General features: G+C 51.5%; 1 protein-coding gene across 1 annotated transcript in view; it reads left to right on the forward strand.

Annotated features, from left to right (window-relative positions):
• Nucleotides 1–1,134: 1,134 nt before the first annotated feature.
• The window catches only part of LOC120503462 (collagen alpha-1(VII) chain-like), a 102,289-nt gene continuing 77,328 nt past the window's right edge, over nt 1,135–26,095 (forward strand). The window contains exons 1-11 of the mRNA XM_039711952.1: nt 1,135–1,162; nt 11,941–12,074; nt 13,584–13,764; nt 14,279–14,438; nt 15,102–15,195; nt 16,324–16,497; nt 17,450–17,610; nt 19,521–19,650; nt 21,475–21,591; nt 22,091–22,246; nt 23,042–23,158. Coding sequence (XP_039567886.1) covers nt 12,005–12,074; nt 13,584–13,764; nt 14,279–14,438; nt 15,102–15,195; nt 16,324–16,497; nt 17,450–17,610; nt 19,521–19,650; nt 21,475–21,591; nt 22,091–22,246; nt 23,042–23,158 — 1,360 coding nt within the window. The 5' untranslated portion in view covers nt 1,135–1,162; nt 11,941–12,004. The remainder of the gene's footprint in view (nt 1,163–11,940; nt 12,075–13,583; nt 13,765–14,278; nt 14,439–15,101; nt 15,196–16,323; nt 16,498–17,449; nt 17,611–19,520; nt 19,651–21,474; nt 21,592–22,090; nt 22,247–23,041; nt 23,159–26,095) is intronic.

Consider the following 26,095-nt stretch of genomic DNA (forward strand, 5'->3'; position numbering starts at 1 on the left):
TTTTTTGACAATTAAAGAACTCGTTTTGTTCTTCACCCCCGCCCTGATGGAGCCTGTTTGGCTCCGGGGCTTGGGAATAAAAGCACGGAATTGTTCAGCTCCAGGGGTTCCCCTCACACCTGCCAAGAGCCCAGCATGAAAATTCCACATGGGCCGAGCCCAGATCCATGGGGAAAGTCACCCATCCCAACATTTATGGACAGGGACACTGGCTCAGGGTGCTCCAAACCCCAAAATCCAGCCTGGCCTTGGGCACTGCAGGGATCAGGGGCAGCCCCAGCTGCTCTGGCAATTCCAGCCCAGCCAGCAATTCCTCATGGCCAAGATCCCATCCATGGCTGCCCTCTGGCACTGGCAGCCATTCCCTGGCTCCTGTCCCTTGTCCCCAGTCCCTCTGCAGCTCTCCTGGAGCCCCTGCAATGTGCTGGAAGCTCTCCCTGCATCCTTCCCTTCTCCAGGGAACATTCCCAGCTCTCCCAGCCTGGCTCCAGCCCTGGAGCAGCTCCGTGCATTCCTCTGGATTTGCTCCAGCAGCTCCAGGTCCCGCTGCTGTCCCCAAGTGCCACATCCGCACCTCCTCCCGACCCCGCAGGGTTAAACCCCTCCGGACCGGGGTTCAAACCAGAACTCCTCTGGTTTTAACATTTCGGGAGCGCCAATCCCGTCAGGAATTGTGCTGGAGCTGCACAAAGAGCTCCTGATTGCCCCGCTCCGGGTTTGGGGGCGGATTCAGCTGCTGAATGCAGACCCGATTGCAATTAAGCCCTTTCAGCTCCCTAACGAGGCGTTTGCGGGGTTTAATTGGGCTCGGTTGTTAAGCCTGAGTTTATGGAGTGCTCCTCTGAAGCCTGGGGGCAGCATCGATCCCTGAAACTGGAGTTTGGAGGCAAAAATTATCTGAAGGAGAGGAAAAATTGTGGATATTTATGGGCAGGAAGCAGTTAATCAGTTAATTCCTGGGATTTTCTGCTGGAGACGGGGAACATCAGCTCAAGCGATTTCCCTGCAGGGAAGAGCAAAATTCCACCTCTCCCACCTTCTAATCCTGTGGATGTTTGAACACCTGGGAGCTGATGGATGATTTAAATCTCTTGTAGCAGCTCTTGGAGCCTCTCATTCATCACCGGGGCTCTGCAGATCCTTTGGCCTCACCTGGAGCCAGGTGGGGCTGGGATTCCCTGGAATTTTTTCCCATCTCAAGCCGATGTGTCCCTGCTCACCCTGGAGGCTCCTGCTTTTCCCTTTTCCTCTGTCCTTGACCTTTTTGGCCCCTTTAGCTCCTGGCCAGAGGATTTTTAGGGATGGCTGGGACCCTCCAGGGTGAGATCTGCTCTTCGGAATTCCCAGCACCCCAGGCACGGAAATCCTCGCTGCAAGCAGGAAAAACTGCTGGGATTTTGGGATATGGGGCTCTAATTCTTGCTATTTTTATTTTTATTTCTATTTTTTTACCTGAGCTGAAATTTCCTCTCTTGGTATGGTGGCAGCTCCAGGGTGGGTGGGTTGGGGTTTTCCCAGTGGCTGGAAGCTGCCTTGGGATGCAGCTCTGGATTTGGCTGCAGGAGGTGGCTGGAGCTGAGGGGAGAACTCAGATTTATTCCTGGGATCGTGTTTGGAACTGAGGGGAGAATTCAGATTTATTCCTGGGATCGTGTTTGGAATCAAAGGGAGAATTCAAATTTATTCCCTTGATCCTGTTTGGAACTGAGGAGAGATCTCAGATTTATTCCTGGGAGGAGAATTCAGATTTATTGTTGGGATCCTGTTTGGAGCCAGGGCTGAGAATTCAGATTTATTCCCTTGATCATGTTTGGAGCTGAGGGGAGAATTCAGAGTTATTCCTGGGATCATGTTTGGAGTGACATCTCAGATTTATTCCCTTGATCCTGTCAGGAGCCAGGGCTGAGAATTCAGATTTATTCCCTTGATTGTGTTTGGAGCTGAGGGGAGAATTCACAGGGCTGAGAGTTCAGATTTATTCCTGGGATCCTGTTTGGAGCTAGGGCTGAGAATTCAGATTTATTCCTGGGATCCTGTTTGGAGCTGGGTGTGAGAATTCAGATTTATTCTCTTGATCCTGTTTGGAGCTGGGAGTGAGAACTCAGATTTATTCGTGGGATCCTGTTTGGAACCAAAGGGAGAATTCAGATTTATTCTCTTGATCCTGTTTGGCGTTAGGGCTGAGAGTTCAGATTTATTCCTGGGATCCTGTTTGGAACCAAAGGGAGAATTCAGAATTATTCCCTCCATTCTATTTGGAACTGAGGGGAGAATTTAGATTTATTCCCTTGATCCTGTTTGGAGTTAGGGCTGAGAGTTCAGATTTATTCCCTTGATCCTGTTTGGAGCTGAGGGGAGAATTCAGATTTATTCCTTTGATCCTATTTGGAACTGAGGGGAGAATTTAGATTTATTCCTGGGATCCTGCTTGGAACTGAGGGGAGAATTCAGATTTATTCCTGGGTTCCCGTTTGGAGCCAGGGCTCCCAGGAGGGTGAGAATTCCAGAATTTCAGGATTTCATTTGTGCTGTCCCCCCTCGTGCCCCTCCAGCCCCCCAGCAATGTCACACTCCCACATTTGAGCCATAAATCAGTTTTTCACCCCAAGCCTGCTGTTTTCCACCCTCTCCAGGTGCTGGGAGTTTTTATCTCCCTGGGAACAAACTTTCCCCCTCTCCCTGCGCCGGCCCCTTCCCTCGCAAACATCCCAGTTATTTTATTATCATTTTATGCCCACAAGGTAAAAATATTTTAATTTTTTTTCCCCTTTTCCCTCCCTTTCTCCCCCCTCTCCATCCCCACATTCCTGCCCAGAGCGAGCGGGGTGGCATCCCCGTCCGTCCGTCCGTCCGTCCGTCCGTCCATCATTCCAGCCGCGGGGTCCCGCCTGGAGCAGCCCCTCCTCCCGCCTCCAAAATTCCTGCTTTTCCCCAGCCCCTGGAAGTTTCTCCGCCCGTGGAGAGACCCCTGGGCGGGGGGGGTGGGGGGAGGAAAGCCGGAGCCGGGTGAGTGAGCAGCAGGGTCTGTCTGTCTGTCCGTGTCTGTCTGTCCGTCCGGCGTTTGGCTCCCTTGGGTTTGGTTTTTTTTCCCCCTCTCCAGTCTCGGGTTGCAGCTAAAGAACGGCGGAGGGGAAGGAGGGAGAGGGAACGGGGAAGAGGAGGAGGAGGAGGAGGAAGCAGCAGCTCCCAAAGGGGAGGATGAGGAGGAAGAGGAAACTGAGGAGGGAGAGGAGGAAGAGGAGGAGGAAGAAGCAGCAGCAGCTCCCAAGGGGGAGGATGAGGAGGAAGAGGAGGATGAGGAAAGTGAGGAGGGAAAGGAGGAGGAGGAAGCAGCTCCCAAGGAGGAGGAAGAGGAGGATGAGGAGCAGCAGCTCCGGATGAGGAAACTGAGGAGGGACCCTCTCCAGTCTCGGGTTGCAGCTAAAGAACGGCGGAGGGGAAGGAGGGAGAGGGGCCGGGGAAGAGGAGGAGGAGGAGGAAGCAGCAGCTCCCAAAGGGGAGGATGAGGAGGAAGAGGAGGATGAGGAAAGGGAGGAGGGAAAGGAGGAGGAGGAGGAGGAAGCAGCTCCCAAGGAGGAGGAAGAGGAGGATGAGGAGCAGCAGCTCCGGATGAGGAAACTGAGGAGGGAGAGGAGGAGGAGGAGGAAGCAGCACCTCCCGATGGGGGAGGAAGAGGAGGATGAGGGGGGAGCAGCTTCTGATAGGGGAGGAAGAGGAGGATGAAAGGGGAGCAGCTCCCGATGGGGAGGAAGAGGAGGCAGCAGCTCCTGAGGAAGAGGAGGATGAGGAAGCAGGCTTTTGAAGAGGAAGATGAAGAGGATGAGGAGGCAGCAGCTCCAGATGAGAAGGATAAGGAGGATGAGGAGGCAGCAGCTCCCAGGGGAGAGGATGAAGAAGATGAGGAGGTAACACCTCCCTGTGGGGGTGGAAGAGGAGGATGAGGAGTCAACTTCTGATGGGGAAGATGAAGAAGATGAGGAGGCAGCAGCTCCAGATGAGGAAAATGAGGAGGAGGAGGTAGCAGCTCCCTGATGGGGAGGAAGAGGAGGATGAGGAGTCAACTTCTGATGGGGAAGATGAAGAAGATGAGGAGGCAGCAATTCCAGATGATGAAAATGAGGAGGAGGAGGCAGCAGCTTCTGATGGGGAGGAAGAGGAGGATGATGAGGAAGCAGCTCTGGATGAGGAAGCACCACATGGGGAGACTGGGGAGGAAGAAAATGTTGAGGAGCAACAGCTCCCAATGGGGAGGAAGAGGAGGATGAGGAGCAGTGGCTTCCAAAGGGGAGGATGAGGAGAGTGAGGAGGGAGCAGCTCCCTGATGGGGAGGAAGAGGAGGATGATGAGGAAGCAGCTCTGGATGAGGAAGCACCACATGGGGAGACTGGGGAGGAAGAAAATGTTGAGGAGCAACAGCTCCCAATGGGGAGGAAGAGGAGGATGAGGAAGCACTGCATGGGGAGATGGAGGAGGAAGAAGGGGCCGGCAGCTCCCGGTGGGGAGGATGAAGAGGAGGAGGAGGAGGCAGCAGCAGCCCCAGCTTCCCCCTCACTGCACAATCTGAAGCCCTGGGTGCCGCCCCAGCAGGGCCCGAGGTGCCCCAATCCTGCCTGGAATTGGGATTTTGGGATGAATTTCCACCGCCCCTGTGGGACGTGGCTCAGGGGCATCACGAGGAGCTTGGGAAGGAGATTCCAGAGCATCGTTGGAAGGGTCACCAAAGTGCCTCTCCTGGTCCTGCCCAGGACAATCCCAAGACTAGGGATTTGGGTGTCATTTGGTTGACAGATCTTGGGATTTCTCCTGGTCCTGCCCAGGACAATCCCAAGATCCCACCACATTCCCGAGGGTGTTGCCCAAATTCTTCTTGATCTCTGTTGGCATTGCCAGAGTTCCCATGGGTTTGTTTTGGGGTTTTTTGAAGTATTTTGGGAAGAATCCAATTCCTGTTGCTCCTTTGATGCATCCAGGTGGTCTGAGTGTGAAGTGGGAAGAATCTGATCCCAGAAATCTTCCCACCAGTGGGATAAGTTTTAGGATCACTAGGGATTTGGGTGACATTTGGGTGACAGATCTTGGGATTTCTCCTGGTCCTGCCCAGGACAATCCCAAGATCCCACCACATTCCCGAGGGCGTTGCCCAAATTCTTCTTGAGCTCTGTCGGCATTGCCAGAGTTCCCATGGGTTTATTATGGGGGTTTTTGAGGTGTTTTGGGGAATAATCCAATCCCTGTTGCTCCTTTGATGCTTCCATGGGGTCTGAGTGTGGAGTGGGCAAAATCTGATCCCAGAAAACTTCCCACCAGTGGGATGAGGAGATGGATTTTCTCCTGGTCCTGCCCAGGACAATCCCAAGATCCCACCATGCTCTCGAGGGTGTTGCCCAAATGCTCCTTGAGCTCTCTTGGCATTGCCAGAGTTCCCATGGGTTTGTTTTGGGGTTTTGAGGTGTTTTGGGAAGAATCCAATTCCTGTTGCGCCTTTGATGCCTCCAGGGGGTCTGAATGTGAAGTGGGAGGAATCTGATCCCAGAAAAGTTCCCACCAGTGGGATAAGTTTTAGGATCACTAGGGATTTGGGTGCCATTTGGGTGACAGATCTTGGGATTTCTCCTGGTCCTGCCCAGGACAATCCCAAGATCCCACCACATTCCCGAGGGCTCCGATCTGGGACAACAACGGAGCAAATCCCTTGGGAATGGTGATAATTCCAACAAAACGGATATTTTGGTGGGATGTGAGAGAAGCAGGCGTTGGTCTGGAGCCATTCCTGGCTGGAGAACTCACAAATTCCAGGGTGGAATTCCCCTTCCCTGCTGCAGGTTTGATCGTGGCAGTGGATGCAGGGGTTGAGTGTCTGGAATCCTGGAATCCACATCCAGCTGTGGATTTGCTCCTTTCCCAATCCAGCTTTTCCTGCCCCAGTGGTGGTGGCTGAGATCCACTCACAATTCCCAGCTTCCCCTGTGGAATGATGTTCCACAAATTCCTTTTTGATTCACAATTTGGTTTTTTTGGCTGCTCTCCAAAATAACGGGAATTCTGCTGCAATCAGGAATTGCAGGGAAGTGTTTTTATCAACAGCCGGGAGATGATTCCCGGAATGTCTTTGAGGCTCTTTGTGGTTTGGGGTGGAATTTCCAGGAATTTCTTCCTGTGGTCACTGCACCTGGGAGGAGGAACGGGGAAGGGACAGGGAATGTTGGGGCTTCCCGATTTTCCTGCAGCTCCAAGGATCCTCGGGAAAGGCTGGAGGTTCTGTTGGGTTGGCACAGGGATATGGGGACACGTCCTGGCTCTTCTGGGTGGCGTTTGGTCCTTTTTGGGTGGCACTGGACTTTTGGGATCACTGGATTTTTGGTCGTTATTTCGTCCTCTTTGGGTGTCACTGGATTTTTTGGGATCACTGAGGTTTTGGTCCTTGTTGAGTGTCACTGGAATTTTGGGTGCACTGGACTTTTGGGATCATTGGATTTTTGGTCATTATTTGGTCCTTTTTGGGTGCCACTGGATTTTTGGGATCACTGGGGTTTTGGGTGTGATTTGATCCTTTTTGGGTGTCACAGATTTTTGGGATCAGTCACTGGGTTTTTAGGATCCCTAGGGTTTTGGGTGTCATTTGGTCCTTTCTGGGTGCCATTTGGTCATTTTTGGGCTCACTGGATTTTTGGGCATAATTTGGTGCTTTTTGGGTGACATTTGGTCCTTTCTGAGTGTCACTGGAATTATGGGATCGCTGAGTTTTTGGGTGTCACTTGGTGCTTTTTGGGATCACTGGGTTTTTGGGTATCATTCAGTCCTTTTTGGGTGTTACTGGATTTTTGGGATCGCTGGATTTTTAGGATCCCTAGGGTTTTGGGTGTCATTTGCTCATTTTTGGGTGTCATTTGGTCATTTTGGGGATCGCTGGAATTTTAGGATCACTGGATTTTTGGGTGTCACTTGGTCCTTTTTGGGATCACTGGGGTTTTGGTCCTTGTTGAGTGTCACTGGAATTTTGGGTCCACTAGACTTTTGGGATCATTGGATTCTTGGTCGTTACTTGGTCCTTGCTAGGTGCCGCTGGATTTTTGGGATCTCTGCGTTTTTGGGTGTCATTTGGTCCTTTTTGGGTGTTACTGGATTTTTGGGATCGCTGGATTTTTAGGATCCCTAGGGTTTTGGGTGTCATTTGCTCATTTTTGGGTGTCATTTGGTCATTTTGGGGATCGCTGGAATTTTAGGATCACTGGATTTTTGGGTGTCACTTGGTCCTTTTTGGGATCACTGGGGTTTTGGTCCTTGTTGAGTGTCACTGGAATTTTGGGTCCACTAGACTTTTGGGATCATTGGATTCTTGGTCGTTACTTGGTCCTTGCTAGGTGCCGCTGGATTTTTGGGATCTCTGCGTTTTTGGGTGTCATTTGGTCCTTTTTGGGTGTCATTTGGTCTTTTCTGAGTGTCACTGGAATTATGGGATCGCTAAGTTTTTGGGTGTCATTTGGTCTTTTCTGAGTGTCACTGGAATTTCGGGTGCACTGGACTTTTGGGATCATAGGATTTTTGGTCGTTATTTGGTCCTTGCTAGGTGCCACTGGATTTTTGGGATCACTGGGTTTTTGGGTGTGATTTGATCCTTTTTGGGTGTCATTTTGGGGATCGCTGGAATTTCAGGATCACTGGATTTTTGGGTGTCACTTGGTGCTTTTTGGGTGTCATTTGGTCCTTTCTGAATGTCAAAGGATTTTTGGGATCACTGAGTTTTTGGGTGTCACTTGGTGCTTTTTGGGTGTCATTTGGTGCTTTTTGGGATCACTGGATTTTTGGGTGTCATTTTTTATTTTCTGGGTGTCACTGGATTTTTGGGATCACTGGGTTTTTAGGATCAGTAGTGTTTTGGTGTCATTTGCTCCTTTTTGGGTGTAATTGGATTCTTGGTCGTTATTTGGTCCTTGCTAGGTGCCGCTGGATTTTTGGGATCACTGGGGATTTGGGTGTGATTTGATCCTCTTTGGGTGTAACCAGATTTTTGGGATCAGTCACTGGGTTTTTAGGATCCCTAGGGTTTTGGGTGTCATTTGGTCCTTTCTGAATGTCAAAGGATTTTTGGGATCACTGAGTTTTTGGGTGTCACTTGGTGCTTTTTGGGTGTCATTTGGTCTTTCCTGAGTGTCACTGGAATTATGGGATCGCTAAGTTTTTGGGTGTCATTTGGTGCTTTTTGGGATCACTGGATTTTTGGGTGTCATTTTTTATTTTCTGGGTGTCACTGGATTTTTGGGATCACTGGGTTTTTAGGATCAGTAGTGTTTTGGTGTCATTTGCTCCTTTTTGGGTGTCATTTGGTCCTTTTTGGGATCACTGGGTTTTTAGGATCCCTAAGGTTTTGGGTGTCATTTGGTCCTTTCTGGGTGTCACTGGATTTTTAGGATCACCAGGTTTTGGGTGTCATTTGCTCCATTTTGGGTGTCATTTGGTCATTTTGGGGATCACTGGAATTTTAGGACCACTGGATTTTTTGCGTGTCATTTAATTCTTTCTGGGTGTCACTGGAATTATGAGATCACTGAGTTTTTGGGCATAATTTGGTCCTTTCTGGGCATCACTGGGATTTTAGGATCACTGGATTTTTGGGTGTCACTTGGTCCTTTTTGGGATCACTGGGGTTTTGGGTGTAATTCAATCCTTTTGGGTGTCACCAGATTTTTGGGATCAGTCACTGGGTTTTTGGGATCACTGGATTTTTGGGTGTCATTTGTTCTTTTTTGGGTGTCAATGGAATTTTGGAGTCACTGGGGTTTTGGGTGTCATTTGGTCATTTTTAGGATTATTGTAATTTTAGGATCAAAGGGGTTTTGGGTGTAATTTTGTCATTTTTGTGATCGCTGTAATTTTGGGATCACTGGGTTTTTGGGTGGCATTTGGTCCTTTTGGGGATCACTCAGTTTTCCCAAGCACAGCTCCTTTGGGAATGGGAAAACCCAGGGGAGCAGGGGATGGATGGAGGGATGGATGGATGATGGATGGATGATGGATGGATGGATGGATGGATGATGGATGGAGGGATGGATGGAGGGATGGATGGATGGATGATGGATGGGTGGATGATGGGTGGATGATGGATGGATGATGGATGGATGGATGGATGGATGGACGGATGGATGATGGATGGGTGATGGATGATGGATGGGGATGGATGATGGATGGATGATGGATGGATGGATGATGGATGGATGGATGATGGATGGATGGATGGGTTCCATGGATGGATGGGTTCCATGGATGGATGATGGATGGATGGATGGATGGATGATGGATGGATGGATGGATGGATGGATGGATGGATGGATGGATGGATGGATGGACGATTTGGGATGAGGGATCTGCAGGTGGTGTCGAAGCTGTGGGGTGTTCTCACCACAGGCCTCACCTTCCCGTGGAATTAGCAATTAAATTAATGGGAAAAGTCAGAGATTTGGGTTCAGAATTATTAATTAAATCAATGGGAAAAGTCAGAGATTTGGGTTCGGAATTATTAATTAAATTAATGGGAAAAGTAAGGGATTTGGGTTCAGAATTATTAATTAAATTAATGGGAAAAGTCAGAGATTTGGGTTCAGAATTATTAATTAAATTAATGGGAAAAGTCAGGGATTTGGGTTCAGAATTATTAATTAAATTAATGGGAAAAGTCAGGGATTTGGGTTCAGATCCTTGGCTCCAGCCCAGGGGCTGAGGGATCTCTTCCTGACTGGTGCCTCTGGATCTGCTTCTGCCATTCCCTGCCCATAAATCAGGGAATCACGGAGGGGTTTGTGTTGGAATGGGACTTTAAAGCCCATCCAATTCCTACCTGGCCTTGGGATGTTCCCAGGAGATGGGAATGTGGGAATTCCATTCCCAAACTCTCCTTGCCGCCTCCTTCCACGTCCTTATTCCAGCAAAAGCAATTCTGGAGGCAGGGAAACGGCAGCAGATTCCTGATGGGAGAATTTCCCCTGCCCCAAACCCAGGAGGCTCCCCGGGGTTGCAGAAACTTTGGGATCTTTGCTTCCTTTGTCCCCAGCTCCTGTTTCCCTCAGGAGCACTTGGAAATGTGAATAACCTGGAAAAGTTCCAGCTGGAGGAACCGGAGCAGCGCAGCCCTGGCTGCCAGCCAGGCACTCAATCTCTTCATCCGTCACTTTCCAACCCTTTTTTCCCCTTTTTTTAACCTCCACCTTCTTCAAATCCAATGATTTTCCCACAAATCCCCACCTCTCCTTGGCCGTGGATCCTGCTTGCCTGGAGACATTCCCTTTTTGAGAATGTCTAATCCCATTCCACCTTTTTTCAGGGAAAACGGGTGAACAAACGTCACCCCCTGGATGCCCCCCATGGCAGCAGGGTGACAAAACTGCAGATATCCCATTCTTTATTCCATGAATCCGTCTGATGAGCGGTGATTCCCAACAAAATTCCCCTTTGGAGTCACCCACCCCAAACCTTCACTCCTCTCCTGGGATTTCCTACACGAATTGGAGCTCAGGGCACCAAACCCCTCCCTTGCTTTGCAGCAGGCAAATCCAACTTTTTTTCCCCCTCAAATTGTTCTTCTTGGAGAGGGAGGAAGGTTCTGGCTGGAGATGATCTTCCCAGGAAACACCCAGCTGGAATTTTCTGCTTGGAAAAGCCTCTAAATTTGGCTTGAAAAGGTGATTTTAACGTGAAAATTATTTGTGAGGAGTCACCACGGAGCAGGAAAAAAGAGAGGAGGGTCTGGATGTCATTCCCAGGACTCACCAGGTGTTTTCCTGCTTTTCCCCTGGATGCTTCCAAGCTGAAATCCTCCATCCCAAATCCTGGAATATTCATTGTCACAGGAATCTTAGAGGGGCTCCTTATCCTCATTAATCCCTGATGTTAATTGGAATGAAATCCCTGGAAAAGAACGAAGCTGGATGAAGCCATTGGGATTTATTTTTTTCCCTGAATCCATAATTTCCAACTTGGAAGTTGTCTGTGCTTCCCTGGGAACAGGCGAGGCTCAGAGCAAGAGAAGAACTTTTGATTGCCCGTTAAAAAAGAATAAAATTCCTTTTGGCAGCACCACGGGGAGAATTCCCTTTTTTCCAGAGGGGGAATTCAGCAGCAGTTCTGGGAAGTCATTAAACCACAGCAATAACCAAAATTCCAGACTCCTCTGGCCTGGTGGGCTGGATCCTCAAGGAAGTTCATGCTGGATTTAGGAGCCTGGAGATCAGGGTTGGATGTGGGTGATTCCTGATTTTCCTGGCCTTTTGTCCCGGATTCTCCTGGATCCTCAAGGAAATTCATCCTGGATTTAGGAGCCTGGAGATCAGGGTTGGATGTGGGTGATTCCTGATTTTCCTGGCCTTTTGTCCCGGATTCTCCTGGATCCTCAAGGAAATTCATCCTGGATTTAGGAGCCTGGAGATCAGGGTTGGATGTTGGTGATTCCTGATTTTCCTGGCCTTTTGTCCCGGATTCTCCTGGATCCTCAAGGAAGTTCATCCTGGATTTAGGAGCCTGGAGGTCAGGGTTGGATGTGGGTGATTCCTGATTTTCCTGGCCTTTTGTCCCGGATTCTCCTGGATCCTCAAGGAAATTCATCCTGGATTTAGGAGCCTGGAGGTCAGGGTTGGATGTGGGTGATTCCTGATTTTCCTGGCCTTTTCTCCCGGATCAATTGGAGTGGGAAGTTTCTCCTGCTTTTATCCCACCACCAATATTCCCATTTGGGCCTCGTTGCCTCAGGTGGATGTTGGGAAGAAGGGTGGGGGCAAAGCTGAGCTCTCAGCATTACAAAGAAATGAAGGAATTCAAGAATTTATGGATTTCAATCCCAATTTTCCATGACAAGAGGAGCCTTTTTAGCTGGACAAAATCTTTTCCTGGCACTGGAGGTGGGTGAGAACTTCACCTCAGGTGGCCCCAGCTCCAACCTCTTCCCCTCTGCAGGTGAGGGACTCTCCAGGCTCTGTGCTGGCTTCCGGGAATTCCCAGGAGCTGCTTCCCAAGGGAAATGCTGTGTGCCCAGATCCTCGTCCTGGCCGTGGCCGCGGGGCCGCTCCGAGCTGGGGCTGCTCATGAAGGTGAGTGACAAGTGACAAGTGACACCCGGGTCACCACGGGTGCAGCGCCTGGGACATTTCGGGGAGGAAAATCCCTTTTCCGAGCAGATTTTCCTGGATCCACGCATGGATCTGTCAGGGTGGGGCTGTGGTGCTTTTAATTCCTGCTCGGGATCCTCTTAGGGTGGGATCATGTGGATAACAGAGCACCTCCAAAGGAATTCAGGGCCTGAATTCTGGGATTCATGGAGAAATCAGGGCTCTGCTCCAGCTCCTGCTCCAGAGGAAAGTGGGGAGAAAGGGAAAACAAATCCCCTTTGAATTCCAAGACCTCTTCCAGCCACCTCCCAGGAGATGGGAGAGGGAAAACCTCAAGGAAGCCTTGACTCCTTCTCCTGCTCTTCAGGGAGTTGGGATGGCACAAGGATTCACCTCCCCAGCTCCGTGCAAGCCCAGAAAGAGTTTTTGGGGATGAGGGGCTGGATCCAAAAAGCAGCAGGAAAAAGAATTCCAGGGAAGAACCTCATGGATGACCCAGGGTGTATTTTTTTGGTCTCTGGTGGGGAGATCCTTGGGAGAATCCTCCAGAGCGAATCCAGAGCTCCCAGGATTGTCCCAGGCTGGGTGGGATCCTCCTTTTTCCAACAACCCCCAGGTCTGGAGGTGCAGATTCATCTAATTCCGTTAAATCCAACAAGGAGTCAATGGAATCTTCAGCATCAGCTCGGAAATTAACTTGATTAAGCTGCTGTCCATCAATTAACCAATGAACTCGACTCTAATGCTGTTTAATTCCGGGCTGGGAGCGGGGCAATAAATCAACCTTTGGAGATGTCTCTGGCAAAGCCGTGAGGGATGGAACGGGATCGTTCTGGAGGTGCTTGGAAAATCCCAAATCCCATCCCATCCCCCTGTGATGGATAGAGCTGTCCGGGGTGGGATTTTCTCCAGAAGGTACCAATCCAAATATCTTTAACATCCCGCATTTCCCATGACAGCTCCAGGTGCCTGATCCAAACAGGAATTACGAGGTTTTGGGAAATTTTTGCCCCCTCAAAAAAAGGAAAGCCCCCAGAATGAGCTGGGATTGTCACATTATAGGGAAAAGGGCACCATCCCACCCTTTGGAATCCGTTATTTGTTGTTTCCTTCCTCATTATCCCTGGATGCAAATGAGGGTGGGGTGAGGAAGACTCAAAAATCAGGATGGATGGAGGAAGTTCTGCCATGGACAAGGACCTTCCACTATCCCAGGTCATCCTGGCCTTGGAGACTTGCCAGGATGGGGCATCTCTGGATGAGCAGCTTCTCCTGGGTCAGAACATCCCAGGAGATGAGATTTCCTTCTGATTCCATCCATCAATTAGGACTGGATGGAATTAGAAGGAAATCAAGGAGAGCTAAGGAGAACACAACACTCTGGGACGCACCAAAACACGGTCTCTCCATCTCCTTCCCTTCGGTGTCCTGGGAATTCAGGTGGCTCTGGGGGAATGAGGGATGAGCCTCCCTGTCCCTCTCGTCCCCCAGCCTGCAGGACAGCCGAGGTGGCCAAGGTTCTGTTCCTCGTGGGGCACTCGGAGGGTGCAGGGCAGGAGAGCTCCCGGCTGCTCCGGGATTTCATCGGGAGCGTGGCCGGATCCTTCGAGAGCGCCGGGATGGGAGGAGGAGGAATCCAGCTGGGCCTGGCTCGGTATGGGGAGACACCAAGGTGGGTCTGAGCCTCCTCCTGCATTCCTGGAATCCAGCTCGTGGATGAAGAGCTTCTGCAGCTCTGGGGAGCCTCTGAGCAAGAGCTGAGCCCTCAGCGGAGTCATCCAGGGGGGCTCGGCCACAGGGAATTCTTTCAGGGCAGGAAGGAGGGGTTTAACACCCAAATTCCAAGTTTTAGATCCTGGGTTGTGGTACCACTGGCTGGGGCTCGTTCCCTGCACTCCCCTGACTGCTGTGAGGAGAACTTCTTGGCATGAGTAGAATCCATGGAATGGTTTGGGTGGGAAGGGACCTTAAAGACCATTTAATTCCAGCTTTCATGGGCAGGACACCTTCCCTTATCCCAGGGTGCTCTAAGACCCATCCAGCCTGGCCTTGGACACTGCCAGGGATCCAGGGACAGCCACAGCTTCTCTGGGAAACTGGGAAGAAACTAAATGTCAGCATTACTGCTGGTTACGGCCATTTTCAGTGCATCCTTTTCTCTTTATTCCCCCATCTGTCACTCCCAGGATGAGCGTTGAGCTCACGGATTATGTGACCATCAAGGAAAGGCTGGATGCACTTCAGGATCTCTCCTTCCAAGGCAGCAGCCTCCACACGGGCTCAGCCCTGGCTTTTGCAACTCAGGCCTTGGCCCAGCAGGACACCCTGGGAGAGGAGGCAGCAAAGGTGGGTGAGCTCCTGAGGTGTTGTCCAGGGAGCAGCTGGGTCATCCCAGAATCCTGGAATGGTTTGGGTCGGAAGGGATCCCAAAGCCCATCCAGTGCCACCCCTCTGCCATGGACATGGACACCTTTCACCATCCCAGGCTGCTCCAAACCCCATCCAACCTGGACTTGGGCACTTCCAGGGATCCAGAAACAGCCACAGCTCTGAGAATTCCATTCCAGGTCCTCCCCACCCTCCCAGCCAGGAATTCCTTCCCAATATTCCCTCTGGTAGTGGGAAGCCATTCCCACTTTGTCCCGTCGCTCCATGATCTTGCAAGTTGTTATGAAGAATTCTTTCCTAGTATCCAATCCAAGCCCAGTCCTCCCTTGGGAGCTGCTCATGAGGACTCGTAGGGATGAATCCTCTCCCTGTGCGGGCAGGAATTTCCTCCTGGAGCTCCTGCCCCAAGCAGAGATGAGCCACAAGGGCAGGAGGGCCGTGCAAGAAGATCCCGAGGGGAGCAGCTCTGCTCCTTCCCAGCTCACGACAATGATTCCGTGGGAGTTTCCTCAGATTTAATTCCAAGAGAGGGATTTCAGGGATGCAAAACCCCACAGCTCTCACCCCGACCTGCTGATGTTGGGCCTGTTTCCTCCCTGGCTCTTATCCCAACTCTTGCAGGTGGTGGTTCTGATCACGGATGGGAAATCCAGCGATTCCGTGGAAGAGGGAGCCCGGATCCTGCAGGATGGGGGGGTGACAGTGTTTGCTGTGGGTACGTGTGGCCACCAAAACCTCTGTGTGACCAGCCCTCCTTCTTCTCCCTGGGGAATACTCCTGATTCACAACACCTCCTTCCTAAAAACCGCTCCCATCCCCAGGCTCAGCCTTTGGAAACCACTGCAAGTCCAGGAAAATTGTTGTGTTCTTGGATTTTGTTGTTGTTGTTGTCAAAAACTGATTTATTCAGTGAAAATCTGTGGGTTTGTGTCTGTCAGAGCCACTTGGGAATTCAGAAGGAGTTCAATAAATGGTTCCATAAAATGTTTTGATGTGGCATTTAGAAAAAAACAATTGAAAATGCTTTTGCTTCTGAAGTTTTCTCTTAACGGGACTCAGAGACTGACTCAAAAATGTCCCTCAGAGTAATTCCATGAGCAACAAAAGGTCCCACTGCTCCCCCCATCCCCAAGAGTGAAATTCCACCAGTCAAATCCTTCCCCAAATATCTCAGGGAATGACAGGAATGCTGGTGGGGTTTCAATACAAAGAGCAGCCAGGTTGATTTGAACCAATATGAGGTGAGAATTGAGGAAGGATTGGTTTTTTGGGTGGGGTTTTCCCCTTTTTTTGGTTCAAACAGAGGAACACCCTGGAATTTTCAAACAGCCTCCCAAAATCCCGTTGTCTGCTCAGCACAGGAATGTGCCTGTACCCAAAGGGAAGGACAAGGCTGGATCCTGCCCTGTTCCCTTTTTTTGGTTTGTTGGGTGGGTTTTTCCCCTTTTTTTGGTTCAAACAGAGGAACACCCTGGAATTTTCAAACAGCTTCCCAAAATCCCGTTGTCTGCTCAGCACAGGAATGTGTCTGTACCCAATGGGAAGGACAAGGCTGGATCCTGCCCTGTTCCCTTTTCCCCACCTCTCAGCCCGTTAGCAGCACTGACACAATCTCTATGACACCTCTGGAGACATCCCGACCTCTTTTCCCTGGTGGAAGAAGCTTCCTCTTCTTCCCCCATCCAGCTTGAGATTCCATTCCTCGTTTCCTCCTTTTCCTTGGCAGCACAACCCAAAACTGGTGTCAAACTCAAAGCCCAGCACGTTGCTCCCCCTTTCCAAAGCCTGCCTGCCCCATGGATGGTGTTTGATGTCCTCTTCTCCTGCTCTTTCCCTCCCCTAGGGATTAAGGATGCTGACAAGAACGAGTTGGGCAGGATTGCTTCAGATCCCACTGCGGAGCACGTGCTTTACGTGGAAGATTTCCAGCTGCTCCCAAACGTGGCTCCCAAGCTGTCTCGGAGGCTCTGCTTCACCGCCTCGGAGCCACCACGTCCTGCCAGGCAGAGGGAGCGAGGTGTGTCCAGGCTCTCCCTGGATCCTGCTTTCCTTCTGCTCAAACCAGCCTCTGGATGTGCTTCCATGGGGATGGACTTCCCACATCCCTCTGAGGGAGCTGGAGGGGTTGGGTGATCCTAGAGGAGCAACCAGCTCCTGCTTTGGGGACAGTGGTCCCGGGTGTTTTTCTTGGGGCTGCCTCTCCATGGTTTGTTTAGGGATACAAGATCCTGGGAATTTTGATGCTGGATCAAACAAAAGGAGCAGCATTTGGGATGGAGCAGCATTTCTGCTCCTTGGGCTATTTCGTTGTGGGATTGCCACAGGGAATTCTGGCAGCTGAGCTCAGGGTCTGGGGAAGAACTTCATTCCCTGCTGAAGATCCAAAGAGATTTACAAAGAGGTTTCCAAAGAGATCCAGACACTGCAGTGAATCCAGAGGTGATGGCACTGAATTCCTGCCCCTTCCTGGCTCACAAGCTCAGGAGAAGCTGAGTTAAAAGCTTGGGGTAGAAATGGGGAGAACTTCACCTTGAAGGTGAAGAGACTTTAAGGGGTCTCTCTTTTTTTGGCTTCTTCTCTGGTTCTGCAGCACTTCAGGGCTTCCTGTGATATTCCATGGAAAATCCAGGCTTCCTGTGACATTCCATGGAGAGTCCAAGCTTCCTGGCAGATTTATCCAGTGTTGGGAAGGAGAAGGGCAGGGAGGAGCTGCTGCCCCGTGCATTAACCAGGTTTCACTGGGGGAGTGTAACCAGAACCAATTTTGGTTTCCTGCTTTGTGTTGCCAAAAAACTGGCCAAAAAAAATTCCTGCTGGATCATCTCCTGTCTGGAAACAGATCCCAGGTGTCCCTGTGCTTCCAGCCTGAGTGACACCACGGCTTTCTCTGTGTGGGATGTGTTGACTCCATCCATGAACATCACACGTGGTGGAATCCAATCCAAACTCTTCCCTTTGTGTTTTTGCAGCTGAGCAGATCCTGGGCCCTCGGGAGCTGCGTGTGACTGAGCACAGCCACAGCTCCCTGAGGCTCTCGTGGGTGGCAGCCACGGGCAGGGTGACAGGGTACCATGTCCATGTCCTCCCCTCGCTGCCACCGGGGCAGCCGGAGCCGGAACACCAGCGGCAGGTAGGGTCATGTTCCCATTTTCCTGTTGGTTTCCAGTTGGCACCAGTTGGTTTTCACTTCCCAATGTTGGGTTTCAGTTCCCAAAGTTGGGGGGTCATCCCATGTTGAGGGCACAGCCCAGTTAGGAGGTGGCACCATGTCCCTCAGCCATCCTGGGCACAGTGGCATTGGCAGGAATTCCTGAGGGTTGAAGTGAATCTGTAGTTCCACCATGGGTATGGATCCACTATGGGATCCACCAGTTTCAGTTCCCAAAGCTGGGGGTTAACCTCATGTTGAGGGCACTGCCCAGTTAGGAGGTGACACCATGTCCCTCAGCCATCCTGGGCCCAGTGGCATTGGCAGGAATTCCTGAGGGTTGAAGTGAAGGTGGAGATCCACCATGGGAATGGATCCACTATGGGATCCACCAGTTTCAGTTCCCAGTGTTGGGTTTCAGTTCCCAAAGTTGGGGTTCATCCCTTGTTGAGGGCGCAGCCTGGTTAAGAGGTGACACCATGTCCTGCAGCCATCCTGGATCCCTCAGCCACATCTCTCATCCCTCAGCCATCCTGGCACAGCGGGATTGGCAGGAATTCCTGAGGGTTGAAGTGAAGGTGGAGATCCATTATGGGTGTAGATCCACCAATTTCAGTTCCCAAAGATGGGGTTCATCCCATGTTGAGGACACAGCCTGGTTAAGAGGTGACACCATGTCCTGCAGCCATCCTGCTCACAACAGAATTGGTGTGAATTCCTGAGGCTAGACAAGAAGATCTAGATCCACCATAGGTGTGGATCCCCCATGGGATCCACCAGTTTCAGTTCCCAGTGTTGTGGGGTCATCCCATATTGAGGGCATAAGCCAATTAGTAGGTGGCACCACATTCCTCAACCATCCCAGGTCAGAGGGATTGGAGGAAATGCCTGAGGGTTGAAGTGAAGCTGTAGATCCACCACGGGTGTGGATCCACCATGGGATCCACCACGGGTGTGGATCCACCATGGGATCCACCAGTTTCAGTTCCCAAAGTCGGGGTTCATCCCATGTTGAGGGCCTGGTTAGGAGGTGACACCACGTCCCTCAGCCATCCCGGTGACAGCAGGATTGGCAGGAATTCCCGAGGATTGACGTGAAGCTGTAGATGCACCATGGGTGTGGATCCACCATGGGATCCACCACTTACAATTCCCGGTGCTGGGTTTCAGTTCCCAATGTTGGGGGGTCATGTTTGGTTAGGAGGTGGCACCCAACCTTCCCAATATCCAACCCTTTCTCTCCTTATCTTTATGATGCCACCACCCAATCCCATCCAGCCTCCCTGGCATCATCTCCTGCCCCTCCTGCTGCCAGAGCTGGTCATTCTGGTAAGATCTCCATGGATTTTGGGATTTTCCATGTCCTTGTGTGAGGGATGCTGCCGTCATGCTCAGCTCATCCCACACTGCACAAAGTTTGGGAGTTGGACTGAAGGGTAGAAGATACTTGCCCTAAAAGCTTTGATTCCTAATAATAGAACAAAGCTATGAAAGCTTAAATTATTAAGGTGGAGATTATTAATTGTATTAATTATTAAAATTGTATTTAACTGGAATGATCACCCTTGGCAGCTTCTGTGTTTTCCCTGTTATTATGAGACCTGAAGTTCTGTTTCCATCTCTTGCCCTCAGGTTACATCAAAAATTCCTTCTCTGAGCTTAAAAGGAACTTTCTTGGTTGTTTTTTCCTTCATTTTCCTCAAAGGACTTTGAGATCACCTTTACCCTTAATGCCCTCTCCATGTTTTATTTCCTGGGCTGTTCCACAATTTGAGGATCACAACATCTGGGTGAGGGCCGTAAGAGGCTCCCGCTCCTGGAAGTCACCTTGAGCAGGCGTGGGAGGTGACCTGCTGTGGGCGTAACGTGTCCCTTGTCCCCCCGCGTGGCAGGTGGAGGTGGACGGGGACACGACCACGGTGCTGGTGACAGATCTGAAGCCCAGCACCAAGTACGTGCTCACGGTGAGGGCCAGCTACGGAGGGACCCTCGGGGAGCCGGCAGCCACCAGAGGGAAAACAAGTGAGTGTGCCCTGGGAAACACCCAGCCCAGAGCTGGAGAGGAGGGAGGGACGGAGGGATGGATGAAGGAAGGAAGGAAGGGAGGGATGATGGATGGATGGAAGGAAGGGAGGGATGATGGATGGATAGTGATGGATGGATAGTGATGGATGGAGGGATGGATGGATGGTGGGATGGATGGTGGGATGGATGGATGGATGGATGGATGGATGGATGATGGATGGATGGATGAGGGAGGTGGAAGGAAGGGTGGAAGAAAGGAATGGTGGAAGGAAGGAAGGAATGGTGGAAGGAAGGAATGGTGTGGTGGAAGGAAGGAAGGAATGGTGTGGTGGAAGGAAGGAAGGAATGGTGGAAGGAATGGTGGAAGGAAGGAATGGTGGAAGGAAGGAATGGTGGAAGGAAGGAATGGTGGAAGGAAGGAATGGTGGAAGGAAGGAATGGAGGAAGGAAGGAAGGAAGGAAGGAAGGAGAGTGATGGGATGCATGGGTTTGGAGCTTCAAAGTTTATTAGAGAAGCTTCCATTGAGTCCTGAGGTGCAGGAAGCTCCTTGGCTTTCCAAATCCTCCAAGAGGAGCCTGGACGGGGCTGGATCCAATCCCAGCCCTGGATTGTCAATGCATTAAATGTAAGGAATTATAGAGGTGTGGTTGAACCTTTGTCCAAGGATTAAAAATGGCAAACCAGGTTTATTTATATTACATAAAATTTATATTAAAATTAATGATTTCTTATGATAAATGAGTAGATGAAAATATCTTAATCAGAATTATTTACTGCACAGTAGAGGAGCTAAAATTACCAGGATAGGACAGAATCGTGCTCTTTATCAAAGTAATTATACTATACTAATTATATTGAAGTAATTATATTAAAGTAATTGTAATAAAATTAGCAAAAAAAAAAACATTGAAGTAGAGATTGATGTCACTCACCCAAACCAGTGTCCAGGGGCAAATCTCTTCTGCTGACCCTCAAGGGGTGACTTTGAGGGGCGTCCCCACCCAAAGCAGGAATCTCCATTCCCAATAAAGGATATGGGGAATGTCAGGAGAACGTTTGAAAGTGGGACTGGACTTTGATCACCTCTGCTTTTAGGGATTTTCAGAGTTTAAGGGGTTCACTAATCCCACTCTGCTCCCTGGATGAAGCTCCAATCCCGCTGTGCCCCAGGGGTTTGGTAATTAATTATTCCTTTCTTGCCTGCCTTTTGTTCCTCCCCGCACCCCCTGCAACGTCCGGGATTGTTTGTCTTCTTGAGGGGAGACCTCTGACAGGATGAATAAATAAAGCTCCTCAATGAGGTTTGACTCATCTGTACTTGCCAGGAAGAAGATGGAATGTCTTTATGGGTGGAAATAAAGCCATTTGATCTCTCCTCTTATTATCCCCAACACGAAGCCAGAGGCAGGAGCCATAAATCCGTCTGCCATGGCTGGCTGGATCCAAATGGGCTCCTCTCCCTTGGAATTGTGGCCGTGGGAGCAAAGCAGGCTTTGATTCATGGCTTTGATTCCTGCTCAGTCTGCAAGAACTGCAGAGTTTCCCCTGCCCAGGACAAATTTCCTCTGCTTGTGGGAGGATATTTCAGATCCCAACACCATTCCCGGAGAAAACTCCCGAACTTTCTGCCTTGGGATGTTTCATCCCTATTTTCGGGTGGAGAAAGGGTTGGTAGGAGGGGGATTGTTGGTTTTAAGGAATCAGAGTTGGTGCTTCTCCTCTTTGTGTCTCTCTTTTGAAGACAAAAGATTTTCCAAGGATCTTTTCCATTATTCCAGCACTGCCACCTCCATTTCTGCCCCATTTTTGTGTCCCCAAAGCTCCTGTGCCTCCAGTCACCAATTTCCGTGTGATAGAAGAAGGACTTTTCAGCCTGAAGGTGGCTTGGACACCTCCCCTGGGCAAGCTGGAGGGCTACAAGATCTACATCCCCAGGGGTGAGTTTTATTAATTTTTTATTAATTTTATTCATTTAAATGAATTTTAAATTTATTCTTCTTATTTTTTCTTGAGGTTTGCTTTAAAAGGTGACAGGGAAGGCGCTGTGAACTCCTGGCATGACTCTGGAAGGAGTCCAGGGTAGACTTTTCCAAATATTGTGGTTCTTCCAGGATGGAGGAGAATCCTTGGAAGGATTTTCCTTGGAAGAACAAGCTGAGGATGACGCTGTGAATTCCTTGTTTGCCCTGGCACATCCAGATGTTTCTCCCTCTCAAGTGCCCGCTCTGGTGGGGATTTGGGATGAGTTTGGGATGTCTCCCGCTCCCCTCTGTGGGATCTGAGGGCTGGGACAGCACAGCCAGAATTCCAAGCAACCCCACATGGATTGGGAGACTCCAACCACACCCCTGAGCCGCCTCCGTGGCGTGAAGACCTCCCTGTGGGATTTGGCCTCATGGAATGGCTTCACCATCCCTTTTCTCCTTGATCTTGCAGCCAACAAGCCCGGGGTAGCCCTTGAGCAGATCCTGCGGGGCGATGTCTCTTCCCACCTGCTGGAAAACTTGCAGGAGGACAGGGAATACAGCATCAGCATCTACGCCGTGTATCCCGAGGGCCCGAGCCAGCCCGTGGCTGCTCTGGGGAGGACACGTAAGAGCTGGGACCCCGTGCTTGGTCCCTTTTGTCCTCAGCTGTTGTGTCCCCTCTTCAGAGGTGGTGCCCTCATGCGCCAGGATTTTCCCAATTCCATCCTCACTCTTCCCTCATGGACGTCCTCAGTGCCATCCTGCAGTTTGGGGGAATGTGGGAGGTCGTGTTCCCTCCTGTTTTGCACCCACACTTCACAAGGGTGGTGCTCGGAGATGTTTGGTCCTGGATAGCCACAGGCTGGGCTGTTCTCCCTCTGGTTTATGAGGTGCCTTCAGCCCCTGGGCAGGAGCTCCTGGAAATCCCTCTCTTGGAATCATTAAGGCTGGAAAAGCCTTCTAAGATCCCTGAATCCAACCATCCCCAGCACTGCCATGTCCCCAGATGCCACATCCACGTGGCTTTGAATTCCCTCCAGGGATGTGACTCCACCACTGCCCTGGGCAGCTCTTCCAATGCCTGACCACCCTTTCCATCAAGAAGTTTTTCCCAAAATCCAACCTAAACCTCCCCTGGCACAGCTTGAGGCCATTCCCTCTTGTCCTGTCCCTCATTCCGTGGGAGCAGAGCCCAGTCCCACCCCCCCAAAATCCAACTTAAACCTCCCTTGGCACAGCTTGAGGCCATTCCCTCTTGTCCTGTCCCTCATTCCGTGGGAGCAGAGCCCAGTCCCACCCAGCCACCTCCTTTGAGGTGTTCCCTTCACCCAGCTGAGCTGGAGGAACATTCATGGAGACCCAGCAAAGTCCTCCACTCCCAAGTGGATGCTCTGACATTTTCTTTCCTTCCTCCTTCCAGTGAAGCTCCTGCCTGTGGAGAACCTCTTGCTGCAGAACGAGACCACGGACACGCTCCAGGCGCGGTGGAGCCCTGTCCGGGGAGCAACGGGATACAGGCTGACCTGGACATCAGCAGGTACGGATGGGGTGGGATTCAGGCTCACCTGGACATCAGCAGGTAGGGATGGGGTGGGATTCAGGCTCAGCTGGACATCAGCAGGTACGGATGGGGTGGGATTCAGGCTCAGCTGGACATCAGCAGGTACGGATGGGGTGGCTGCCCTGGGCAGCTCTTCCAATGCCTGACCACCCTTTCCATCAAGAAGTTTTCCCCAAAATCCAACTTAAACCTCCCTTGGCACAGCTTGAGGCCATTCCCTCTTGTCCTGTCCCTCATTCCGTGGGAGCAGAGCCCAGTCCCACCCAGCCACCTCCTTTGAGGTCTTCCCTTCACCCAGCTGAGCTGGAGCAAAGTCCTCCACTCCCAAGTGGATGCTCTGACATTTTCTTTCCTTCCTCCTTCCAGTGAAGCTCCTGCCTGTGGAGAACCTCTTGCTGCAGAACGAGACCACGGACACGCTCCAGGCGCGGTGGAGCCCTGTCCGGGGAGCAACGGGATACAGGCTCACCTGGACATCAGCAGGTACGGATGGGGTGGGATTCAGGCTCACCTGGACATCAGCAGGTGTGGATGGGGTTGGATTCAGGCTCACCTGGACATCAGCAGGTCAGGGATGGGATTCAGGCTCAGCTGGACATCAGCAGGTATGGAAAGGACTGGGGTGTGTATCAGTGAGCAGGGCATGGAAAGATGGGAGCTGTGAGATTCCCGAGGTGTTGGATGCACTTTGGAGTGGATTCCATCTGTGTCCAGAGGGAATTGGGATTCTTTTGGGGGGTGGTCTCTGACTTGTGGAGTTTTCTCTGCCATGGACACAAAAATTCCTGCTGTGGCTCTGTGTGAAGCAGACTGGAGGATATCCAGCCTTGTTACATGGGATTATTATTCCTTGAGGAGCCTTGGAATAGCTGAGAGGAGCTGGGAAAGCCCTCCCTGCAGAGCTGCACAGCCCCTGAGTATTTGGGGTCACCCCTTTTTTGGGGGAGAACTGAGTACGTGATTTTTGGGGGGACAGCATGTGCTCATGGGTTTTTCTCTGTGCAGCACTAAAACCAGGCTGCATCCCCCAGAATCCTCATTTTTAGGCAAATTTGGGAGTTTGGAGACAGATCCACCTTTGCAGCTGGAGCTTTTCCCCTGCCCTGAGCCCAAACATATTTTCCGTGGTGCTGGGAGGGGGAGCAGGAGTGAGAAATTCCAGCTGGATGGCAGATTTTGGCCTTGGGAGATGGATGTTTGTGGGGCTCAGGGATGTCAGGACACCTGGGCTCTATCCCAGGCTTTGAACAAAAATCCACATTTTCCTTTCCCTCGGCTCCCCTGGTTATGGTGGAAGGAGACATCTCCCCCCAGGAAAGGTGGGAGAACAGCTCCAGAGGTCACCAGGAGGGAAAAACCTTCACAGGGAAGGCATAAAACAGCTTTTATGGCTTTGGAATGAGCCCAAAACTCAGCAGTTTGCCCAGGCTGTGCCCAATATCCCAGCTAGGAATGGAGCTCGGTCTGGGAGTGGGGACACTGAGGGGACAATGGGACAACCACGTCACCTCCACCCCAAATTTCCATCTCCTTTTGCACCTGGTACAGCTCACCCCAATTCCAGGGGTGGGAAATCCCAAGGGCCTGTGGGTCCTCTTCCCAAACTCCATCCCGGGATTAGGGATGTGGTGATGGGATCCGGACCCTGCTGCCCGTCCCAAGCACGGGAGGGGTTTGGTTTTTCACCTCTGACTTTTAAAACCGGGATTAGGTGAGCACAAACTGGAGATGGGAGCTGTGGAGAGCAGGTGGGAAAAGGGGGATGGGGCTCCGGTACTGCTGGAACAGAAAATGGGGACGTGGCACCATCCAGTGACCAAACTGGAAAAGGCATTTTCCCTCTCTTAGAGGTTTTCCTCGGCTGGGAATCAGGGGTGGATCCGCAGGAATTCGGTTTTAACTCTTCTCCTGCTGGGCACGTTTAGCTGAGCTGGGTTTAGCCCACAACAAGGACATTAAAATTGCATTTTGGGGCATTTCTGGCTTCAATTCCTGCAGGGAAGGCAGCACGGAGTCACCCAGGGCTGGGCAGGCTGTGGAATAGCTGAGAGGAGCTGGGAAAACCCCAGAACCCTTTTATGGGATCACTCCCAGACCCCAGCGTGCCCGGTTTGGGGTTTTCCTGGTTCGCTCCCTTTGCTTTGCCAATCCCTGAGTTGCCTCGGTGATCCCTGAGCTCTTCCCGGGTGGGTGTGGGTTATTTCCACCTGCGCCCAGCCGGGGTGGTCCTGGTGTGCCGTGGGGTGGGGTGGGATGAGCCTGGGGACACGGGACAGGGGACATGGGATGAGACAGGGGACATGGGACACAGGACACGGGCCAAGCCAGGAGACATGGGCTGAGCCAGGGGACACGGGATGAGCCTGGGGACACGGACTGAGCCAGGGGACACAGGATGAGCCTGGGGACACGGGACACAGGACACGGGCCAAGCCAGGAGACATGGGATGAGCCTGGGGACATGGGACACAGGACATGGGATGAGCCTGGGGACACGGGATAAGCCAGGGGACATGGGACAGGGGACATGGGATGAGACCGGGGACATGGGACACAGGCTGAGCCAGGGAACACGGGATGAGCCAGGGGACACAGACACAGGACACGGGCCAAGCCAGGGGACATGGGCTGAGCCTGGGACATGGGCTACAGCAGGGGACATGGGCTGAGCCTGAGGACACGGGCCAGGGGACACGAACTGAGCCTGGGGACATGGGTTACACCAGGGAACATGGGCTGAGCCAGGGGACACAGACACAGGACATGGGCTGAGCCAGAGGACACGGGCTGAGCCTGGGGACACGAGACACAGGACACGGGCTGAGCCAGGGAGACAGGATGAGCCAGGGGACACGGGATGAGCCAGGGGACACGGGATGAGACAGGGGACACAGGACATGGGCCAAGCCAGGG

The sequence above is a fragment of the Passer montanus genome, unplaced genomic scaffold (genome assembly GCF_014805655.1).
Source record: "Passer montanus isolate IOZ18808 unplaced genomic scaffold, ASM1480565v1 scaffold259, whole genome shotgun sequence".
Classification (NCBI taxonomy): Eukaryota; Metazoa; Chordata; class Aves; order Passeriformes; family Passeridae; genus Passer; species Passer montanus.